The sequence below is a fragment of the Myodes glareolus genome, chromosome 15, assembly GCF_982192425.1.
Source record: "Myodes glareolus chromosome 15, mMyoGla1.1, whole genome shotgun sequence".
In the NCBI taxonomy this organism is placed as follows: Eukaryota; Metazoa; Chordata; class Mammalia; order Rodentia; family Cricetidae; genus Myodes; species Myodes glareolus.
The window spans coordinates 68,228,702-68,252,114 of NC_142040.1; the positions used below are offsets into that span (position 1 = coordinate 68,228,702).

General features: G+C 39.0%; 1 protein-coding gene across 1 annotated transcript in view; it reads left to right on the forward strand.

Moving 5' to 3' along the window:
* Dnah5 (dynein axonemal heavy chain 5) overlaps positions 1-23,413 on the forward strand; it is a 287,252-nt gene that overhangs the window by 196,325 nt on the left and 67,514 nt on the right. The window contains exons 52-59 of the mRNA XM_087897036.1: positions 154-352; positions 2,336-2,508; positions 6,869-6,999; positions 14,316-14,469; positions 14,955-15,222; positions 19,553-19,784; positions 21,776-21,890; positions 22,045-22,221. Coding sequence (XP_087753162.1) covers positions 154-352; positions 2,336-2,508; positions 6,869-6,999; positions 14,316-14,469; positions 14,955-15,222; positions 19,553-19,784; positions 21,776-21,890; positions 22,045-22,221 — 1,449 coding nt within the window. The remainder of the gene's footprint in view (positions 1-153; positions 353-2,335; positions 2,509-6,868; positions 7,000-14,315; positions 14,470-14,954; positions 15,223-19,552; positions 19,785-21,775; positions 21,891-22,044; positions 22,222-23,413) is intronic.

Consider the following 23,413-nt stretch of genomic DNA (forward strand, 5'->3'; position numbering starts at 1 on the left):
AATTCAAATTAAATATGGACATATTGTATGTATTTTTAAAGTGGTGTATCTGATCTGAAATCCAGAGACATGAAACTCTATAGTATCTCTACTTGAAATCTCAATTATGGCCCAGTCGAGATTAATGGTGCATTCATTTTATGCCTTCAACAGGAACTGCTCAGGCTGTGGAAGCATGAGTGTAAGCGTGTGATAGCTGACCGCTTCACCACATCCGGTGATGTGACGTGGTTTGATAAGGCTTTAGTCAGTTTGGTCGAGGAGGAGTTTGGTGGAGAGAAAACACCGGTGGTGGACTGTGGAGTTGATGCTTATTTTGTGGATTTCTTGAGGGATGCACCGGAAGCTACAGGTAACTGTCGAGGAGGAGCGTGAAGTCCTCCAAAAGATGCTCCTGAAAGGGAGAACTGATGGTAGACGATCTGTACACTTTCAGGGCTTCAGTTCCTAAAGGCAAATTGCCTTTACATTGATCCTGCTTGCATATAGCACTGAATAGAAACGCGCAGTAGGGCAGAACATGCCCAGGACTTGTAGTCCATCAGAGGAACAGAGAAGGATTCAGTATTGATCAGCTGAATGTTTCTTGACCCTCTTGGTCTTCCTGTTTGCATATAGAAATGTGAATATCCCATAATGGGCACTGGGGGAAGCAATAAAATATTCTCTACAGGATGTGTAGACAACTGCAGGCCATAGTCACTGTTTAGAAAAAGGCAACAAGAGTGGCAGTGATTATCCTTACCCAGGTCATCGAATTCTATGAGATGCCCAGCACATGTAACAGAAGAAATGAATGACATGAGTCAGCCTTTTGTAGTCGGTTCCACAAAAAGAAGAGGTCTGTCATTTTTATTGATGAAAACAGACAATGCCCGGAATTTCACATCAAAACTTAATGGTTTTAAAATGAACATTATTATTTGTAGTAAGAGGTGTTGGCTGCTTTTCGTCCTGTCTGGCTCCTGGCTGCCTGGCTAGCTTATATCCAAAATAACCACACACAAATTATATTCATTTAAACACTGTCTGGCCCATTAGTTTTAACCTCTTATTGACTAACTCTTACATATTTGTTTAACCCATTTCTATTAATGTGTATTGCCGTTTGACTGTGGCTTACCGGTATGAGTCTAATGAGCATCCATCTTGGGTAGGAGAAGCATGGCGTCTGCAACATTTCCCTTCTTCCCAGCATTCTGTTCTGTCTACTCTGCCCACCTAAGGGCTGCCATATCAAAAGGCCAAGGCAGTTTTCTTTATTCAACCAATGAAAGAAACACATAGAAAGAAGACCCTTCTCTACCAATTATTTATTTCAAAATTGTTTCTAAAACTGAAGATGGAATTTTGGTCAAATTTCATTTTTAAGGGCAGTTGGCATTGGGCATATAGCTCAATTGGTAGATATATAGCTTTCCCACCACACATAAAGCTTTAGACTTCATAAGCAAGAAAATGGGGGCACAAGCCTGCTATCTCAACAGTTGTAAGGCTGGGGGAGCTAAGGCCATCATTGACTTATCAGGCATCCTAGGCTAATGTAGCTGTGTCTTCTAAATGGTTGAGAATGACTGCAGCATCTCTGATTTGTGTGGTAACAAAATGTATGATTCTATAAAAGTTTCTGAGTGACAACTACAAATGGACACCTCTTCATTCTCTGCAGAAGGAAATGGTCACATTTCTTGTAAATCAAGTCAAGCACATACAAAGTCTGGCAAGGCCCTTTGGAGAATGACTAGAATCTGCCCTGTGTTTATCATACATTCTTTTGTGTCTCAGATCCTCTGAGCGGGATTGACTAGAGGGACTTGGGATTTGACTAGAGGGAAGCAAAGCTGAGCTGCTCCATTCGGAGAGAGGGCAAGGGCCACAGGGAAATGTCTAACCCCCGTGACTTCAAAGCAATTTGTTTCCTGAAGCTTGAGTTGAATGTTTATGAGATGGTTTTTTAAAATTCCTCCTAAAAAGTCATGTAATTATTGAGCTCTCAAGATTTTGATGTTGAGTCACTATTTATTTTGATGTTCATCTTAACTAGTAGTCTCATGTGTCTAGCATGATCTTTAAGATACAATGTTTAATTGTGAATTCTCATTAAATTTTATGAAAAAATGTCATTTGAAACTGATTCTTTCTATAAGACAAAGAACTGTAAGCCTATGATTATGAAAATCCTACTACTTCTTCTATTGTCTGCTTTTGTTTCATAAAAATTATAATATTGTATTTTGATGAAAAATATTAACATTAAATTATAGCACTTTGAGTGTGCTAATTTGAGCAGTGGTCAGGTTCAGCAATTTGAAGACATTTACTGTCTCTTGCCAAGGTGAAACATCTGAAGAACCTGAGGCTGAAATACCGAAGCTTTATGAGCCAATCGAATCCCTTAATCACCTGAGAGAGCGCTTGAGTATGTTCCTGCAGCTCTATAATGAGACCATCCGTGGCACTGGCATGGACCTGGTATTCTTCACAGATGCAATGGTCCACTTAGTCAAGGTACAGTAGCCTCACCAAGGCGTGCGTCACAGGTGACAGACACTTGGTTTCGCCCTGAATCCCCTTTAGTGTCACTTCCTAGGAGAACACTCAGTTTAAAAGTGAACTCATTGTTCCATTCCAAGTGAGTTTCTAAGCTGAATGTAACATCTCACACATTATGGGCTTAAAATAGGTGCATGTATATTTCCAATGTGCAATGTGAAAATTTTATTCAGTGTTGATATTCAGCTTCTGGCTCAGTGTTTTTTTGCTACACAGGATGTATGTGGTTTATTTGCATTCAAAGAACAAAGTCTGTTTATTTCTACATCACCTAAAGACCAACCCTTTAAAGTAATGCCTAAGCCCAGAGGATATCAAATGAAATAAGCGAGGCAGGCAAATACCACAGCGCTCCACACACATTAGGTACTCAGGTTAGTAATGCCCAGAGAGCAGGATGGATGGGGAAGGAAATGCAGTGTCAATGTTTAGTGGGAAGAGTTTTAGCTTTGCAGGAAAAAAGAGATTTGGAAGTAGATGGTTTTAATGGTTGCCCAACAGTGTGCATATATGTAATAGTATTAAATTATACAACTATTAGTTATGACAGTAAATTTTGTTGCATGCATTGGTGGTACCATCTGCTTTTCTGGGTGCTATGACCAAATACCTGATAAAAAAATAGTTTAAGGGATGATCTTTTTTTTTTTTGCTTATTGTTTAAAGGAATACAGTCTATCATGGTATCAAGAACTTGAGGTAGCTGGTCACATTGCATCTGTAGTCAGGAAGGAGGGGTAGAAAGGAATGCTGGTGTTCAGCTGGCTTTCAACTTTTATACAGTATAGAACCCAAGCCTTTGGCATGATAATGTCCACATTTAGAATGGTTCTTTCTATCTCAATTAATCTAATCTAGAAAATCTTTGACAGTACACTTAGAGGTGTATTTTGTGGGTGGCTATAAATTCACTCAAATTACAAAATAAAGATTAGCCATTGTATGCATTTTATAGTCAAAGCTAATAATTGTAAAAATTAGCTAATAATTGTAAAAAGCAAAACAAAACAGTGCAGAAAGAGTTGATCTTGAGACGGTCAAAAATGCTGTTAAAATGAATTCCATCAGGGAAGTAGAATCCTACTTTGCCATATGAGAGAGCTAATCATTTCTCAAATGTTGGAAGTAATATAGATCTAGAAACTTATATTATTTCTATTATTTCTAATATTAGAAATAATATTATAATTATTATAATAATATATATTATATTATAATATATTATATTATAATATATATTATATATAATATATTGTAATACATATTATAATATATTATATAATATAATAATATATTATAATAATATAATAATAATATTATTTCTATTATTTCTAATATTAAATTTCTAATATTATAAATTATAGACCTTATATAGGTCTATACTTATATAGACCTAATTTATCTATGTCATTAGGGCGGCCATTTAACAGATTTCATCATTTTCCTTACTTTGTTAATTTCAGTTACTTCTCAGCCTGCATACTCTCAGTTAGAAAACAGGTGCTTTGAGCTTGTCTTCCATCACCTAGGTTTAAGCATGAAGAATGATCTCATAAACGCAAGTTTCCTCCTCTACCAGTTACTGTATCTGAGCAGCGGGAGGGTTTTGAGAGCCTAGCCAGTGAGCCTTTTCTATTAATTGGGGTTGGCTCACCTATTTATTTTCTCCATATGAAGACAACGGTTTTTCTGCAGGATTAAGGCAAGTCTGAGACAAAGAGAAGACAGAGGATTTATCAAGCACAGGATCTCCCAAGCATGAGGGATTGAGCTTGGTGTCTCTGTGAATTATTCGAATCTGAGACGTGTGTCTGGACTACATGATGAAACTCAATGTCCTTGCAAATCCTAATATAAATAATAGTGTGAAATGAACTCCAGATTTACAGTTGGTTAAAAGTAGACTGTTTCATTAAGAGTAGAACTTCTGCCATATTAACAGCTAGAAGAAAGGGAGGGTAAAGAAATTAAAGAAAACAAAACCCAACACTTCATGTTTAATGAATGAGCCCTACCAATGGTGATATTGCGATTGTCTGCTGAGAACACTGGCCATTTGGTCTGTAATTGCCCATCACTAAAACTGATAATGAGTTTAATTTTTTCCAGTCTTGTGAGATTGCTTTATCTTCTGTTTTACAATACAAATTACAAACCTTTCTTTATCCACCTGAATATGCCATTGCAGGAAGACTGCCTCAGCTCTGAGGGTATTTTCTTTGGCTCTCAGCATTTAGCCTGGCTACTTTGGAATTGGTCAAGTGATGCGGGAGAATTGTCTGTATTCTGTCAATCATATTTTAATAAAATGCTGATTGGCCAGGCAGGCAGTATAGGCGGGAAAGCCAGACAGGAAGTAGAGGTGGATCAAAGAGACTGGGAGTATCCTGGAAAGCAGGAAGCTCCCTCTGCAGTTCTGCGCAGATCACCGGAGAGGCAGCATGTAACCTGCCCAGCTGAGAAAGGTACTGAGCTGTGTGGCTAATGTAGATAAGGATAATGGGGTAACATAAGTTATAAGAACTAATAAGTAGCCTGACCTAATGAACCAATCAGTTTATAATCTTATGGAGTCCTGTGTGTGATTTTCTTTGTGACTTGCCGGCTGTGGGGTACTGGGCGGGAACAGATACCCCAACATGCCGGCCCCTCATAATACAGTCAAGGAATACATGTCCAGAAATTTTGCATTCCTTACTGTGTTCTAGAGTGACTCTTACTTAACACTTGTTAAGTAGTGTTCTGGTTGCTCCTCATTTGTCTTGTTTTGGCATTTTGAGTTTAAACCAAGGTAAGATATGGTAGCTCACCCTCTGCACACTGTGAGCTTAGAGATCACAGGGACAGGTTGAGAGAAGGAATCTGGGAAAACTGAAGCCCACATCTGTTGTCAGGTTCTTGGTCTATATAGAGGCAGGTAGCATAGTCTCCTTTTCCACGTGTTCTGATTTTGGAGATTAACTGCAAACCCAGTGGTATTCCAAGTAGAAATGGAACATGCTGAGCTAAGAGAAGAATATTTTGAGGAAGGATGCTTAACAAAATCTTTTCAGGAGGCAAAGCCCCAGGGATCCTAACCAGAGTTAGGGGAAATGTATTTTCAGCCCTCACCTCTTGCATTGTTGGACTTAGAAAAGCAAGTTTTATAGCAATACTCTAGGAAATGTGTATTTTAAGAGGGAAATCGTTAGCACATAGAGTGAAAAGATCATGGGGAGTTCTGTGATACTTTCTCTCTAGAAAAAGCAGGAAGCCTGATGGAAGTCCATCATTCCATACCAGGACAACTAAGTTAATGAGCTACTGCAAGGAGGGGGACTGGGAATGGTCTCTGTCTACTGGACAGGGTGGTATAGACTCCTGATCCATGTTTCATCACTTCTTAGTAGAAACTTTGGGTATCACCATCTTGTCAAAGAGTGGATGCTTACACACATTTTCCTTCCATTGTCTCTGTTATTCTTAGGTAGGTTTCTTCCCTTTGACTTAAGCTATGCATTTTCAATGTGGAGCGTATTGTGGTTGGTGGCATGCTGTGAGTTCTGAGGACAGACATTGTTCTAACATTTCTGCTGTCTTTCCTAGCATGCTGCCTTAGATTACACATCCGAAAAGGGTACCTGAAAGTCTTCTTTAGTTTTCTTCTTGTAAGCACAGCTAGCCACAGTCAGAAATATGTCAGTACCTTGTAGGATTTTGAGGGCACACCCCACAGTTGCTACCTGGTGGTGCACCCCAAGTGCTGTGGTTCAGGAGTGCTCCATTCCCTTAAGCAGGATTGCTCTCTGTTCTGTCCTTGAGTCCTCTTTGTCTTCCAAATGACTATTTTCCCTTTAAAATGATTTATTATCTTTAAAATACATTTTTAATTAAAATTGAATCGTATTATTTTTCATTCCTTCCATATATCCCTCCCAGGTACTCTCCTACTCTTTCCAATGTTTCAGATCAACAGCCTCTTCTTGATTATTATTGCACATATAAACACACAAATACAAGATGTTAAATCCATTTTGTGTGTGTGTGTGTGTGTATGTAAGAGAGAGAGAGAGACAGACAGACAGAGAGAGAGAGAGAGAGAAAGAGAGAGAGAGAGAGAGAGAGAGAGAGAGAGAGAGAGAGAGAGAGAGTGATTTCAGGGCTGACCACTTTCTATCACATAACCAATAAGAAGAGGTCTCATCCCAGGGAGAGGCTAATTCTCCCTCTCCCATCAGTTATTAGTTGCCTTTGGCCTCACTTTTAAATCAAGTGTGTAATATAATGGTCAATTTAAATGTTGAAAGATGTGAGCCTTTTCTACGTTTTGTTATAGATCTCTCGAGTCATTCGCACTCCCCGAGGAAATGCCCTCCTGGTTGGTGTGGGCGGATCAGGAAAACAGAGCCTGACAAGGCTGGCTTCATTCATTGCTGGCTATACCTCTTTCCAGATCACTCTGACAAGGTAAGAGCTTCTATGTTACCATGAAATGGATTTTGAAGAAAGGTTCTCAGAGGTCACCAGCAGTTAAGAATGCATTCTCTTTTGTATGCCAAGAATCACAATAGTTTCCACAATGGTTTTCCTCCTTGAATACTGACACATCTTCCCCTTTCAACCTTTGTTGACCAGAATGTTTTCTGTTAGTAACCTGCTTTTGAAACAGTCCAGCCTCTCACTACAGAGCATCAGTGCTTCTTTGGGTTTATGTTTTATGTAGTATGAGCATTAAGTGTATCCTTTGTATCTTTTAGAAGTCATTTATATATCATAAGTGTTAATGCAGAGTTCAGCAATATTAATATAATGAAAAATAGATGAAAAATTTCTACCTAAAACCCTAAAGTAGTTGTTGAATATAGAGTAGCTACTGCACACTGCCCGGGGGAATAGTACTGTGTTAGCTTCCTGCTACTAGGGGAAAATAACTGATGATCAACTTAAAGAAGAAAGATTTATTTTGGCTCATGGTTTTAAACAATATGTGGTTTGCTCTGCTGTCTGTGGATTTGCAGTGAGAGAAAATTATGATGGGCTGTACATGGGTGTATGGTCAAGCAAGACTGCCCACCTGACAGGAATGGAAGAAAAAGAAATAGGTAAGGAGTGCAAGGCACACACACACACACACACACACACACACACACACACACACACACGGAGAGAGAGAGAGAGAGAGACAGAGACAGAGACAGATAAAGAGAGTGAATGAGAGATAGAAACAGGGACAGAAACAGAAATAGAGAAAAGAGAGATGGAGATATGGAGGGTAAGAAAGAAGAGCATATAAATATCTTAATATCTTCTTCAAGATCAGCCCCCAAGGTCCTGTAACCAAACTTTCTGCTGCTACCACTTTCTAATGTTCTATCACTTCCCAATGACACCACAGGCTGGGGACGAAACCACCAACACAAGGGTCTTTAGGAGACAGGCCTGGACCAATGAATTGCACAGATAACTCTAGTCAGTGTCATCTTGGTGTTTACAGCAACTCAAAGGAGACAGGTGATATATACTCTGTAGGTACCACGTATGTGTATCAGAAAACTAAATGCAGACACATCAATGAAAGTTTTCTGGAAGAAATGATGTTAAAATGAAATCTACATCTTAAAGATGGAAGTTATAAAATAATCCCACAATAGCTTAGAATTGAGTATAATAAAGGGTTATTTATTTAGGGCCTTACCCTAAACACAAATAACAGACCTCTGCACGAATGGTGAACAACAACCGAATTCAGCGCTGGAAGAGAGAGGGCTCATGAACTTTACATTGCCATTTATAGTAGAAAAGACCATACCCAAGTGGGCAGGTAACTGAAAGACTGCTGGCTGAAGGATTTCCTAGAGCACCTCCCCCTTTTGTTTAAACTAGAGAGTTCTAAGCCTAATACAAAATTATATATAATAAAAACAAATATTAAGTATAAAAATTAGAATTACAAACAGCATAAACAATATTAAGCAAGGAAATATGCTAAATGTTTCAAAAATCATTCTATCCTAAGAAGTCTAAGTCTTGTATTAGAAATGGCATGGCTAAATCATAAGAGGAAAGTAACTATGACTATCTAATTTTCAACCCCATCAAAGGCCTGAGAAGGGAGATATTACTTGAGTAGGCAGGAAGTACATCAAGCAGCTTCCAAAATGTACAGTAAATAACAGAGACAACTGGCTACCTGAGCAATCACTTAACATCTCATTGAAATGTTGAAGCAACAAACTGTGGCTAAGGTCTAGAATAGCTGACAGACAATTCTATGAGGCAGGAAAATTTTCATAACTGTCTTACCCTGTCTTGGCAAGAATTGGCAGTATTTTTTCTTGTTTCCTGCTTGTCATGTCTAGACATCATGCATTCTATCAGTGGTAGAGGCATGGGTAGTTCCTTGCCCAAAGGCCAATTTTTCCAAGAAGAAAACAAGCTCCAAGTGGAGTGTCTTCAGTGCCCAACGTTCTCTCAGAAATAGATTAATGCTGCCAGGAGCAATTGTGTCTCATCTTAACAGAACCTAAGTTATTTGAATGCTATATTCTACAGTTCTTTCAAGTGGTTGAAGATTGCCTATCTATGTGGAATATAATCTCTATGTATTTAAAAAAAACCTGATTAGTTTAAGTATGACAAACATGGATGGCTATAGACCTATAATACTAATACCTATATAACTTAAAGACTAAGACTTCATATCAGAGTATTAAACAATCTTTAAACAACTTTGCAGCAAATGAGGACACTGACCTCAAAATGTAAACAATGTACAAGTATCTTGATCAGAGGTAGAAATGTATAATGTGATAGGATAAATATATCCTAAAATTATACTAGTAAACAAGATGTCTTAAGCATAGGTAGAAGCATGCATACAATATGACAAAATAACTTTGTCTGGTTATACAAATATTGTAAACAAGCCAGGCGGTGGTGGCACACACCTTTAATCCCAGCACTCAGGAAGCAGAGGCAGGTGGACCTCTGTGAGTTCAAGGCCAGCCTTGTCTACAGGAGCTAGTTCCAGGACAGGCTCCAAAGCTACAGAGAAACCCTGTCTCAAAAAAACAAAAAAATTATTGTAAACAGAAATAGCATATCCACTATAATTTTGAATTTGTATCAATATACAAGAATCTGTATCAATGTAAATTACCTGTAAGTAATAGCTCACATGTATTTACTCTATTGCTATTATTAGTAGTAAGAGTAAACTCACACTAATCTACCTATCATCCCATCAAATGTCCTTTTTTTAACTTTTAAAAGAAGATCCCTGAACCTACATCATTTTCAACCCAACAGAGGACATTGTCTTCTAGAATTACTTCCAACTGTCATAAGGGCAATATTGGTGCAGGAAAATTGTATTCTGTCAGTCATGTTTTAAATAAACGCTGATTGACCAGGCAGGAAGTATAGGCAGGTCAACCAGACAGGAAGTAGAGGTGGGGTAATGAGAACTCTGGGAAGAATTCTGGGAAGAATTCTGGGAAGGAGGAAGCCTATTCCTCCCAGTCCTACCTAGCTCACTGAAGAATCAGGATGTGATCTGCCCCACTGAAAGAGGTACTGAGCCATGTGGCTAACATAGATAAGAATAATTGGTTAATATAAGTCATAAGAGCAGGCTAATAAGAAGCCTGACCCAATGGGCCAATCAGTTTATAATCTTACGGAGTCCTCTGTGTGATTTTCTTTGGGGGCTTGCCGGCTATGGGGTACCGGGCAGAATACCATCCATAGTATAAGCAAAAAGATTATTAAATTTCTCTCTAATCGTATAACTTTCGAATTTATTAATTTAGTTACCACTGTTAGTATATTTCAGTAAATTGTTAGAGGTGTAATAATCTTTATTGGCCAGCAGGTGTCATGGTTGCAGCTGCATGGCAGAAAGACTCTACCAGCATTGGTGCAGGATTGCTTTTGCTGCTTTGTTTTTTTGCGTTGGTGCCTGGTTAAATACTGACAAATATGCGTTGCTTGACAAAATTAGAGCAATTAAATCATTTCCATACACGGATCAAGGAGGCCAGAGCTCATGAGCTGGGAACACAGATCAGAAGCTGTGCAAGTAGCCATGCAGCAGGGAAAGGGGCAGACAGGGGGAAGCCTATGTGAGCCTGGAAAATTGCCAAGTCACCACACAATAGCTCTGCTGTGATTCTGGTGGGGTTCGGCAAAAGGCTGCTTTAAAGGGGAAATTAAGCCAGGAGGGCGAGGGTGGAAGAACTCCTGGGTCACAGACCTTACCAGCCTTTTTTGGCTTATACCTATAGATGCAGAGTTGGGATTCATGGTTACCACATGAAGATGGAAGTTATAAAATATTCCCTCACTAGCTCAGAATAAAGAGTTATTTATTCAGGTGTAGCCTCATAGATTACAGTCTTCTGCATCAATGGGGAACAGGAACTGGATCCAGAAGTTGGGAGAGAAAGTGAGCATTCACTTTATATCAGCATTTATAGTATAAGAGTCCATGCTCAAGTGGGTTCATATTTTAAATATTACTGAAGGAGTTCCTACAGCAGCATCTGAGTAGGAATTCTAGAAGAAAAACAGTTGGGGAGTTCCCTGGCAAAAGCATTGGTTCTTTGAAATTAACATCATGGCAAATTACATTTGATCCCTGGTCTGGAGGAATCAAATACGGCTGTGTGTAGAATGTGAGATGACAAATGGAAATGCATGGAGGCATTTGAGGTGCAGTAAGGAATTGATATATCACGAGACGGTAGTAGGAAAGCACCAGTAAACGTGTGTGTGTGTGTGTGTGTGTGTGTGTGTGTGTGTGTGTGTGTCTAGCAAATGGATGGAAAGAACAAAACTGATATAGTTATAAAGCTATCTTAGAAGTCTGGACAAGACATAATATTGCCAGGAGGAGTGGCAATGAGAAGGGAGAAAATGGAGGATGGAAATCCCGGAGATTGTTAGCAATCTAGAGCTCTTCTTGGAAATACTAGTTTTGGGAATAGAGAATTTTATATGTGTATGTAGTCACTATTGTCACTATTTAAATAGAGGGAATTCCAGGTGAGTTGTGTCAGGTGTGTGTGTGTGTGTGTGTGTGTGTGTGTGTGTTAGTGGTAGAAAGAATTAGTAAGTGAAGAGTTAACATAAAGAGATAAGTAGAGGTAACTCACAGAAGTTTAACAAAGTTTCATAAAGTCAGTTTGGGGAGTTCAGTTAAGGTGAAATCATTAGCAGTTTATTTAGACATGGGGGGTAGGAAGTCCTGATCATTTGACATCCATGTGAACCATGCCAATGACCTGTCTCATTGAGGGAGACCCATTTGTATCTGCTAGCTTGGAGGCTGAATGTTATTGAATATTGGAGTTGGAGATCCTGTTATTCAAGCTAAGGTTGTCATACTTGGTCTGAGTTATAGGACTCTCCTTGCAGAATAAATCCAAAGATTACAGTTTAATACATGTAGTAGGATGACAGAAATAGCCCTGGTTACCATGTGTGCAATTATAGTCTGTGTGTAGAAGCCAAACTAGGGAAGCAGATAACCTACACAGAAAAAAGATTTGATCCATATATTTGCCGTCAATATAAGTATAACATTTTACTGTTTTAAAATCATTTTTGCATATCCAAGCTAATCAAATTTTCTAAAGAAGTATGTTAGGAGGTCAGGCAGCAATAGTCCATCTTGCAGCTGGGTTCAGAGAGCCTGAGAATTGCTTGACATCAGACAGTGTAGGGGAATAGATTGCACTGCAGCATTTGCAATCAATCCAGGTGTCTAGTCAAGTGTAACTCCTACTGCAACCCAATTGCTCAGTAAACACCTACAACTCTCATGGTGACAAATTGGTTCCTCTGCACGTCACACTGTAAATGATCCATTACCAATGAGAGGAAAGGCAAGGTCTTCTTCACCTTCTCAGCCTTAGAGTCATTATTTAATTCCACAAGCTGCAGATGTGTGGCCAAGACTAGCCTGAGAAGACTCCCAATTAGAATGCTCAGCTATTGGTCATATTAGAGGACAGTAATTTTCACCTTTTAGTCAAGAAGCTGGATGAGGTAAAATTTGCATTCTCTCTCATTCACTCTTGTTTGTTTGTGTGTGTGCATGTGCGCACGTTTGCACACGCAGCACATTGGAGACCAGTGGTCAATCTCTGGCATCTTCCTCAATGCTTTTGTTCTTAGATTTTGAAGATGGACTTTCTCTGGAACCCAGAGCTGTCAGTTCATCAAGACTAGATGGCCAGCAAGTGACAGAGCTCCCGAGTCTGTCTCCTGAGCACTAGGAAGGAGTTCTACATCCACTCTTCTCATTTTTATTTTAAACATGGACTCTAAAGAATGAAGCTCAGGTCCTGTTACTTATATTTGTAAGCACTTTACTGACTGAGATGTCTTCCCACCCCCTCCTCTCTTTTTAAAGGAAAGACCGTGTCTTTAAAATAGTTTTGTTTCATGATCACTTAACCCTGGTTTCTTGAGAAGTCTTCTAAAACTATTGCTATCTGACTGTCCTGGTTAATTTTCTGTCAATTTGAGACAAGCTTTAGCTGTTTGGGAAGAGGAACCTCAATTGAGAAAATGTCTCCACCAGCCTGTTTGTAGGCAAGTCTATAGAGCATTTTCTTAATTGATGTGGGAAGGACCAGCCTACTGTGGGTGGTGCCATCCATGTGCAGGAAGTGCGGGATGTTGTTTAAAAGCAGGCTGGACAGGCCATGTGGAACAAGCTTGTAAGCAGTATCCTCCACAGCTTCTGTTTCCATTCCTGACCTGCGTTGGTCAAATTTTTTTTTTTTATCACAGCAATAGAAATCATCACTAGGACTATGACTGTAGATTTAGTTTATGGTTGTTAAAAATGGATATTAAAAGAGTTTAGGTGTTATTTATTAATTATCTTAAAAAATAAGATCAAGTGACTATTTTATCTTGTACTCCTATTTCTGTTTTAGTCACACACATACATGTACACATGCATACACACATCACACACACATACACATGTACATGCATATGTGCACATACATACACATACATGCACACACAGAGAGAATTCTTTAGTACATCTAAATCTCAATAAATGAAATGTTTTTTTTTCCTACTCTTGGCCGTACGGGACTGCTCTAGCATTTCTTGATTATAGGATGATTTTCATCTGAGGATTGCTTTGGGGAGTGAAAGGAGGTTTATGGTAGGGCGTATTTCAAATGTTCCCAGCAAGTCTGATACAATGTACTGATTGCTTCGAACCTAACTCCTTTATGTGGAATCCAAAGATATGAGGATAATAGCGATTTTGAGAGATGAGAGGGGCTCTGTGGGTCATGATTTGACTTTTCTCTCCAATATCATGAAAACTTAAGTCAATTTAGTCTAGTTTAGTCCATTCTATGAGGCAACCTCTAATATGTCTTTTGCAGATTGGTGCTTAGTCTTTCACAAATCTTCTAATTATTATATCTAACAAATATCACTCCTGTCAATATGCATTTTCAAACTGGTCACTGTATACAGTCCATGGCATATATGCATGCCAACTGTATTTGCCTGTGTTAAATTGTGTTTGCTTCAGGCTTAACAACCCATTGGGGATGTTCTTTGTGTACCAAAACATTAACTACAATATCAGTTAAGTATGAAGTTAAAGGACCAGTTAACACACACTCATAGAGAGTATGTCTCCATATGATGGAATAAAAGCATTGTTGGGTTGGTTATGCAGTATAAGGTTCTTGCCTTCTTAGGGGAATAATTTACTGTCTGACACAATGATCCTGGTTCTTCAGATCCTACAACACAACCAATCTGATGGAAGACCTGAAGGGTTTATACCGGACCGCTGGCCAGCAAGGCAAAGGAGTCACTTTCATCTTTACAGACAACGATATTAAAGATGAGTCGTTTTTGGAATACATGAACAACGTTCTGTCATCAGGAGAGGTAGGAACTCAGTTGTCATCATACCTTTGCCCCTCTAGATTACTAGATTCCTTCCAATGTAGAAAGCTTCGTCTATTTTTTGTCTTTCTTTAGAAATTTGAGTTAATGTTCTTAGGAATCTGGCAATCAGCAGGAAGAATGGCTTTTTCTATTCGGTCTTTAAAGAATGAAACTCCCAGTTAAGATGTGTAACCAGGCATTTAAAAACAGTGAAATAAAAAATGAACTGAGTGGGAGGGAGGCTCAGGAGGCTAGACTTTTCGTGTGTCCATTCACCTTTTCTTAGTTCGGTGGCTTTGTGGTTGGTCACAGAGTCATCCAAATGGATTAAGGCGTGATGTCTTTCATCTAAAAAAATTTTAAGTTCATGTTAAAAAGATGAACTTAATAACACAAATGGAGGAAAAGTCTTGGACCTTTTGAGCACATATTTTGATGGTTTCATGTGCATATACTGAATTTATATACTTGTGTTTCTTTCTGAGGTCTCCAACTTATTTGCTCGAGATGAAATTGATGAAATTAACAGTGACCTGACCTCAGTCATGAGAAAGGAGCACCCCAAGCGCCCTCCCACTAATGACAACCTGTATGAGTATTTCATGAGCAGGGTCAGAGGGAACCTTCACATTGTGCTCTGCTTTTCACCCGTTGGAGAGAAGTTTCGAAATCGAGCTTTGAAGTTCCCTGCCCTCATTTCAGGATGCACAATTGACTGGTTCAGCCGATGGCCCAAGGATGCTTTAGTTGCCGGTTAGTGTGGTGGAAATAACTCTGTCATGTGTTCTCGCTCACAGGAACTTTCTATTTATTCATTTACTTTCTCTGCTACCAGACATCTCTGCACTGAGCTGAACAACTTCTGCCCAGTGTTGGAGGACTTTTGTATAAGATGTTACTCTTTTTAACTTGGAAGCTTTTTTTTTTTTCTTTAAAGTGTGGTTGCCAGAGAGTGAGGCCTTCTGTTTTATGCCTCTTTGGTTAAATATCCAGTGACTTCAGTTTTCCAATGATACTCCAAGTCTTTGCCTTGGCTACGGTTTGGTTAGTGATCTATACTTAGTTGGCATTTGTTGAGTTGTGCTTATTAGTCTTACTGGGGAAAATCCCCCACAATGCCAAGGATGATGTATACTTGTTGACAATTTCGGCAACTGTCCTTGTTTGATATGATGTTGATGAATGAATCAGGCCATGTTAACACTCTTCATCTTCCCTTCATTTTGCCTTAATTTGTTTATAATCTTTCTTTATCCTGATGTGTCATCTCTTCTGTCTATAGAAATGACCTGTTGTTCTTTAAACCTCCTACGATTTATCACCCATCTTTGTTTATTCAAGTACTAAAGCTAGTCAAGACCCAATCATATCTTTTGACGATTTTATGTTGCAAACATTTAAAATTACTTTTACAATATCCCCCTTTTTCAGACTTCCTTTGTCAATAGCATTTATATTTAACACACTGATATTGAAATAGTTTGAAACTTTGATAGCCAGTAAACTCTTGAGTTGATATCTTCAAATAAGTTTAGTTATGTTTATGACTTGCATATTGTCTAGATATTAAGTGTCATATAAGTCTTGTAACAGGTAAAATAATTACAATGACATATGCAAAATGATTCATTTCTTGTTGGAAAATATATAATCTTGCTTTGGAATTCAATGATTAAATACTTAATAATATCTTACCTTACAATGTTTTGGAAGAATTTCATCAACAGGTATTTGAAGCATAGGTATTTTATATAAGTACACAACATATATTGTAATACACATGGAGATTAGGTCAATATTTATTTTATTTTAAAAGTTTGGGCTTATGAGATGATTCAGAGGCTATGGGAACTTGCCTTAAGAGTGTAAATGATACAGGGAAAATCTGGGTCTCCTCTTATAGACCTTAATCTCATTAATAAAAAAATTAAGAATGGACTCAAACAGAATCTTAAAGACAATTTTATTAAATATTAAAAAAAAACTAAGGGGAACTTTGAAGAAAGAGTTAGGAAGCTGAAGATGTTGGCGTAACCTGGAATGTTAGAAAAAACATACTTAGAGAGGAGATGGGAAGAAGAAAGGGAGAAGTCTCACTTCTGGGTACTTTAAAAAATCAGGTAGATTTATGGAGTTGTGTGGATGTGACCCAGGGCTGGGAATTGTGGGAAGGAAAACTACATCATCTAGTTGAAGGACTAATTATTACTCCTCTCCCTTACCAAGGCTTAAAGTGAACTCACCTTCTTATCTTTAGGCAGGTGATTGACTAGTTCCATCTGAACTATCAGGTCTCTACCTAGGCAATAGATTCCATTCTTTTGACCAGAAGGATTTTCTCTTAGAGGGTTTTATTGCCGCTATGTGATAAGGACCTAATAGAATCCTCAGGATTCACTTAAAAATCTAGGTACCACCATAGTGTGTATGTGTGTTGGGGAGAGGGAGTTGGAGAAGCCACCTGGGCATGCTGGTTGCCAGGGTCACTCCAGGTTTAGTAACAGATTCTGTCTCAAAGGAATGAGACAGAGAGTGCTGAAGTAGGGCTCCAATCCCCTCCTCAGGCCCCTACACACTCAAGAACTTGAATGTGTGAATCTACACATATATAAATAACACACACATATACCACACACACACACACACACACACACACACACACACACACACAACATGCACATATAAACACAAGCAAAATTAAATGACAAGGTTCTAGAAAAAATATTACTTTAGTTGTTTTAAGGCTACTAATTTTAAATTTAGAATTATCTCTAGCCACAAAATTTGGGAATAAAGATTGAGCATTCTTAATCTGAAAATCTCCAATGCCTTGAAATCTAAAGCATTTTAAGCAACTATGTATCAGTAAAAAAATTTGATTCTACAACAAGCATTTTAAATGAGGAAGACATAACCTGTTTTTCACTTTTGTATTTTTGCTAGCATTTTATTTAGATTCTAGGTAATATTGCCAACAAAAAGAACATTAAATGATTTTGCTTTTTTCCCCTAGTCATTTTATTCTTTAATACCTGGCATATTGTACAAGCTCAGAAAATGTTAAAGGAATGAAAATTCAGCCATGACATCTTGAAAATAGCGAATTTCACATGGCAGCTAGTATTTACTGAACATTGTGTCTCAAACTGTATTAGTGTCAAAAACTGTATTAAGATCAATTACCTCCTTTAATTCTCCAATTTAATAACCTGGTCCAACCCTCCTCCTCTTCCTCATTTTCCTGCTTTATGAACTGGGGATTAGTGTTCTAACAGTAAACCTCCAGGACTCAGGACTCATTTGTTTTGTATTTTGAGCCAAGATTTTCCTAAATTGTCCTGGTTGGCCTTGAATTTGGAATCCTGCTTTCACCTACTGAGTAGCTAGAATTGCAATTCTATATTGCTAAGCTTGGTTTGTGGCTGGCTTTGTTTATTTCTTTTTTTAAAAAATTGATTTTATTGAGCTCTACATTTTTCTCTGCTCCACTTCCTGTCTTTCCCCTCCCCTTCAACCCTTTCCTAAGGTCCCCATGCTCCCAATTTATCAGGAGATCTTGTCTAATCCCACATAGATTAGATCCATGTATGTCTCTCTTAGGGTCCACATTATTGTCTAGGTTCTCTGGGATTGTGATTTGTAGGCTGGTTTTCTTTGCTTTATGTTTAAAAACCACTTATGAGTGAGTACATATGATAATTGTCTTTCTGGGTCTGGATTACCTTACTCACTATTACAGGCCTTACATTGCAAAAATAAATAAGCAAAAATTCTGTTGTAGATATGAATCCATGTTTCCAATGCCTAGACTTAACCTGATTGGAATTTGAGCTGTTTCTTACAGTACCTGATTAACTTATGTGGGAGACATGAGTTATAGGTAACTTAATTTCTTGCCTTTTAGTATTTAGTCCATTTTATTTTCATGCAATTTGGGGAATGTTATCTTCCACTGAGAGCTTAACTTACTTATCAGGTCCTAGTGATGAAAGGCCAATATTCTGTATAGTGCTGTCAATTCTGGGCTCATTAGACTCCTTTTTTTCCCATCCTGCTTCTAGTAGTCATATTTCTATTTTCATAACATCCATATAGACTATTTCTTATAAGATACTTAAAATCCTCGTCATCATTTACAGATACGTTGTGCATAATCTTGAAAAATTCTGTGGACTGCAGACTGTATTTTATATTTCTCTCACACCTATCCATATCAATGATGGATAGACAGTGAGACCCCAGCACATATGTGGCAAAAGATTTGACCTTACCTTATAACTTATTCTTTCTGGTAGTTTTTATTTGAGACATGGGCTCACTGTAGTCTGAAACTCTTGATGTAGACCAGATTGGTCTTGAACTCAAGAGGTCTGCCTACTTTTGCCTTCTCAGCACTGGGGTTTAAGGTGTTTCCCACCATTCCCCAAAACTGGCTAGTTCTTCTAATGGAAAATGTAAGTCTTAGAAATTGACTCACTGTTAAACTCTGTAGGCAAGGTAAAAGTCTCAAGTAGGAGATTTTTACCCAAGCATCTCTAAAAGATGCTATAAATTAGGCCTGATAACAAATGTCCAGTCACTAAGGAAGACTATAACTATCATTAAAAAGCAAAACAAAAAATAACAAAAAATAAACAAATGTAGCTTTGAACATTTCCATGTGACTAATGCAGCCAAAGTCAAAAGGAATTAAAGGACCAACAGGTACCAAACTAACAAAAGGATAGATGGTCTGAGTGGCAGGTGTGCACTGATGTCTGTTGTTTGGACCCCTCTTGTCCTTACAGCCCCAAGACAGGCTGGCTACCACTGGACCCTGTGCAGAGCGGACTTTTCTATACAAACTCCAGAAAACAAGGGATGATGAGAAGCCTAAAGTTTTTTATAGTGTTATGTATGAAAGACACTATATAATTGCTGATGGCTTAGGCTTGGGGTCCAAAGTACTGAGAGATATTTCTACGTGGGGAAACAAGATTGTGTGCTGACCCAGGAAATGACTGTCCTTGAAATACTGCCAGGCAACTCTGGAAGTGACGGTTGGCACGCCCACATCACACGCTGTCGTCTTTATTCTTCCTAGTGTCAGAATACTTCCTCTCATCCTATGATATCGACTGCAGTGTGGAAGTCAGGAAGGAAGTGGTCCAGTGCATGGGCTCCTTTCAGGATGGGGTGTCTGAGAAATGTGCTGACTATTTCCAGAGATTCCGGCGCTCAACACACGTGACGCCCAAGTCGTACCTCTCCTTTATTCAGGGCTATAAGTTTATATATGGAGAAAAGCATGCAGAGGTGCTGAGCCTGGCCAACAGGTGAGTGCGAAGGTCAAGTGAAAGTCATCTTGAAGCCCTGGCTGTCATCCCTGAGTCAAACTGTTGGATGGATCCATTTTGAAATGACCAGACATAATTGGCTGTCGCCAATCGGGCTCTAACATTACGGTAGTGTGGGGTTAACACTATTGGCATTGAAAGGACAGTATATCAGTTAAAACACATTCCTCACATGGGTCACCTAACTGCATCAATTCAGATGCATTAACAATAGCCCTAGTGTCTCAAAAATGCATCAGTGTTGCATAAACACAAAAATTAAGCAACCAACCAACCAAACAAAAACCCAAAGCATTTCCCCTTGGAGTAATTTAGTCAATAAACAGTGAACTCAGATTTGAATTCTCTACTTCGCTCCTGGTGTCTCCCATTGTCTCTCTTGCCTGTAATCTGTCTGCTATTTGAGTCTGAATCTGTGCCTGCCTGAATGTTGTCTTGTCTTGTCTGTCCCCGTGTCCATGATTTTCTCTAACAAAGGGTTTCCACTCTGTGTTTATTGAATAGCACAGGGAGAATCAAATGAGGGAAGGAATGAGAGATACTTCTAGAAATCTTTAACAGGGTTTTCTGATGTATTAAGTCACTGATTTCAACTGACTCCAACTGACTCAGACAACAAACATGCTATAAAATAATATCTGTATGTTGTTTCCAGCATTTATAGTGAATATTTATCTTTTAGTGTTGTTTTCAAAATATTATCTGCTTTCAGCATTTGTTACCATAACACAGATACACACGTACATTTCTCTGTGGTTCAGGGACATAGAAAAGTATATATCTTAAGATTAAAGTTATGTACTAGCTTAGATTGTAAAAGTTGATTAAATGCAAAATCTAAGATAAGGAAAGTTTGTTGTTAAATTTTGCTTAAAGGCAGGTTAAAGAAACAGGCAGACTACCCAGTAGGATATCAGCCTTAAGTGACCTCAGGGGGTATTATTAACTCTGACTGTGAGGTTCAGCAAAAGTTCCAGTCTCTCAAAATGGAAGAGATGTTTTCATAATGTAGTATCACCATAGGAAAGAGGCCAGGGCAGCCCCCTGAGCAAAGATCATCCAGCCCGAGTCACTAGTGCTGAGGTTGGGAACTTTCTTCTAGATTCCTGTGGAGTACAATTCTGGCCCCCCTGAAAACTTTATTATTATTGCCTAATGTGATAAAATTTCCACTGCCACTTTAAAGATATCGATTGACCTAATTATGTAACAGATGTGGAAGGGAGGTGAGAACACACATTCCATTCTGCGTTCTCTTATCCTTTGCATCTCAGTACCCCATGTGACCGGGGTAGAAGAGTCGGGTTGAGGGTTATGGTCACTGCAATGTGAATATCCTGTTACTGGAGTTGGAATGCAAATATCACTGCCTTGCTCTGTATTTTTCTCAACATTCACATTTTCTCCCAGAATGGGGCCAGAACTAGTTAAGATTACCATGTGAGGGATTCTTGGGTAGGAGACTAGATTATACATAAAGGATTCAAGAGTGGGTGACTAAATGACCCCAAGGTCTCTCATTTTCTAGAGAATATTTTTTCAGGTCTATGCAGGTAGCTAGTTCATACCTACTCCCTTTTAAATTTTATTTTATTTTTCTTCTTTTAATTTCATTGGACTATTTTGAAAAACCCAAGTTAGTTTCCTTCCACCGACTTGGGCTTTGGACCTTTGATGCATACGGATTGTTATTAGGCCCTGAGTGTTACAGTTTGGATTGTGGTTGTTGATCAGGCTGGGTACGTGTTTTGGTGCCTTTGCTTCCTATTTGTGGTGGTTGAAGAGCATGCCCCTGTGAATGTGGAGCTAAACCTAAATGCTCGTCCTCGGTGTGGCCCTTTTAGGTTTTCTTTATTATGTATTCTCGTTCTTTAAATATGACTCCACTGCTATTACTAGTGAAATAGCACTTGAAAGCAAGGAGCCTGCTGCACATTTTAACGTTGCTGGCATGGACTTTTCAACCCCAGAATGAATACTGGATTGGAAAAGCTAAAAGAAGCTTCAGAGTCGGTCGCAGCCCTGAGCAGAGAACTGGAAGTGAAAGAAAAGGAGCTACAAGTGGCCAACGACAAAGCCGACACAGTAGGTGGATGGCTGTGGGCTGGCAGAGATTTATTTCTGTAAACAACTGATTTTCTGTATGGAAATTGGACAAGCGGACAAAATCAGTACACCAAAGCAAAGAATCGTGCGTTGCCTGTAAACCTTGATGATTCTTTTCCCCCTGTTCAACTAGGTCTTAAAGGAAGTCACACTGAAAGCACAGGCCGCTGAAAAGGTCAAGGCTGAGGTCCAAAAGGTGAAGGACAAAGCCCAGGCCATTGTAGACAGCATCTCTAAGGACAAAGCCATCGCCGAAGAGAAGCTAGAGGCAGCAAAGCCCGCTCTAGAAGAAGCAGAAGCTGCGCTGCTGGTGAGTCTGGGGGAAGGGGTGGGTGCTCACAAGGAAGTGATGTGGGCCGGACCAAAGCTCTAGCTGCAGAAACCATTATCCCTGCAGACCTCACAGAGACAGATTAACAGCTTGGGCTCATTTTCAAGGGATAATAAGCCTTGTCACGGAGGAGCAGCCAAGAGTCTTGGGTTGTTACTTCAACCTTTTCGTTAATAGCCTGTGTGGCAGTGGAAAAGTTGCATGACGTTTTCAAAACGTTTCCTGACTCACTGAGGACGTTGAAGTGTGTGGTCTGTGAATCATCTGGAGAGAGACTGCTGATTGAATGTGGCCCATTAGTGACAGACGCATTGCACACAGGCAGTGCAATTGTGTGGCCCTACCAGAACTGATAAAGTGAAAAAAGGAGGTGGTATTTTGAGAAATACACTATGTTCCGTGAACTAGACAATGACTTATAGGGCAGGCCAATGTTGAAGGATCGATGTCGGGTTCATTTTTAAAGATTACTTTTAATTTATTCTACTCATCTATTCCCTTAAGCTATTGATCCTTGGCTTAGAAATGAATGAAAAAAAAAAAACAACCCAGAATTATGCTGTATACTGCTAGCTCGAGTTAGATGACCTCAGTTGGGCACGGATCATTTTGTGATAATGAGAGTCTGTTCCCTTACCACTTTCTTATCACGGTGCTTGAGAAATTTCCAAATCCTTTTTAATCCAAGTCTATTTTGGATTAAACATCCAAAGGTGTTTATTTTCTTTAGGCATTTCTGACCCAATGGTATACTTTAGCCATAGAGTGCTTGCTTGGAATACATGAAGCTTTTGGGTTAATTCCCAGTATTATGAACAACAATAGCAAATGTTACATGCTTTTCATGTCTATTGAGATAATAAAGATATTGCCTTCTCTTTTCCTCTGGCTTTCTATACTATACTTGCCTTGAAAGTGTGTTCTCTAATTGCTTCTCACTTTCCTGTGTTCTGGCTAAACTCTCCTCCTCCATCCTTCAAGCTCTCCTGGGTCTTTAGCCCCTAAGATCTGTGGACATGGCAGGCTTTCCTGTGCAACAATTATGTCACTTTGGCTGTAATGAGAGAATCTTTGATCAGCATAGGAAGGATAAGAAGGGCATGGAACCAGAACTTTAAACCCGTGTTGCATTCAGGGTTCCTGCAATCATAGGACTAGATCTTAAAGCATC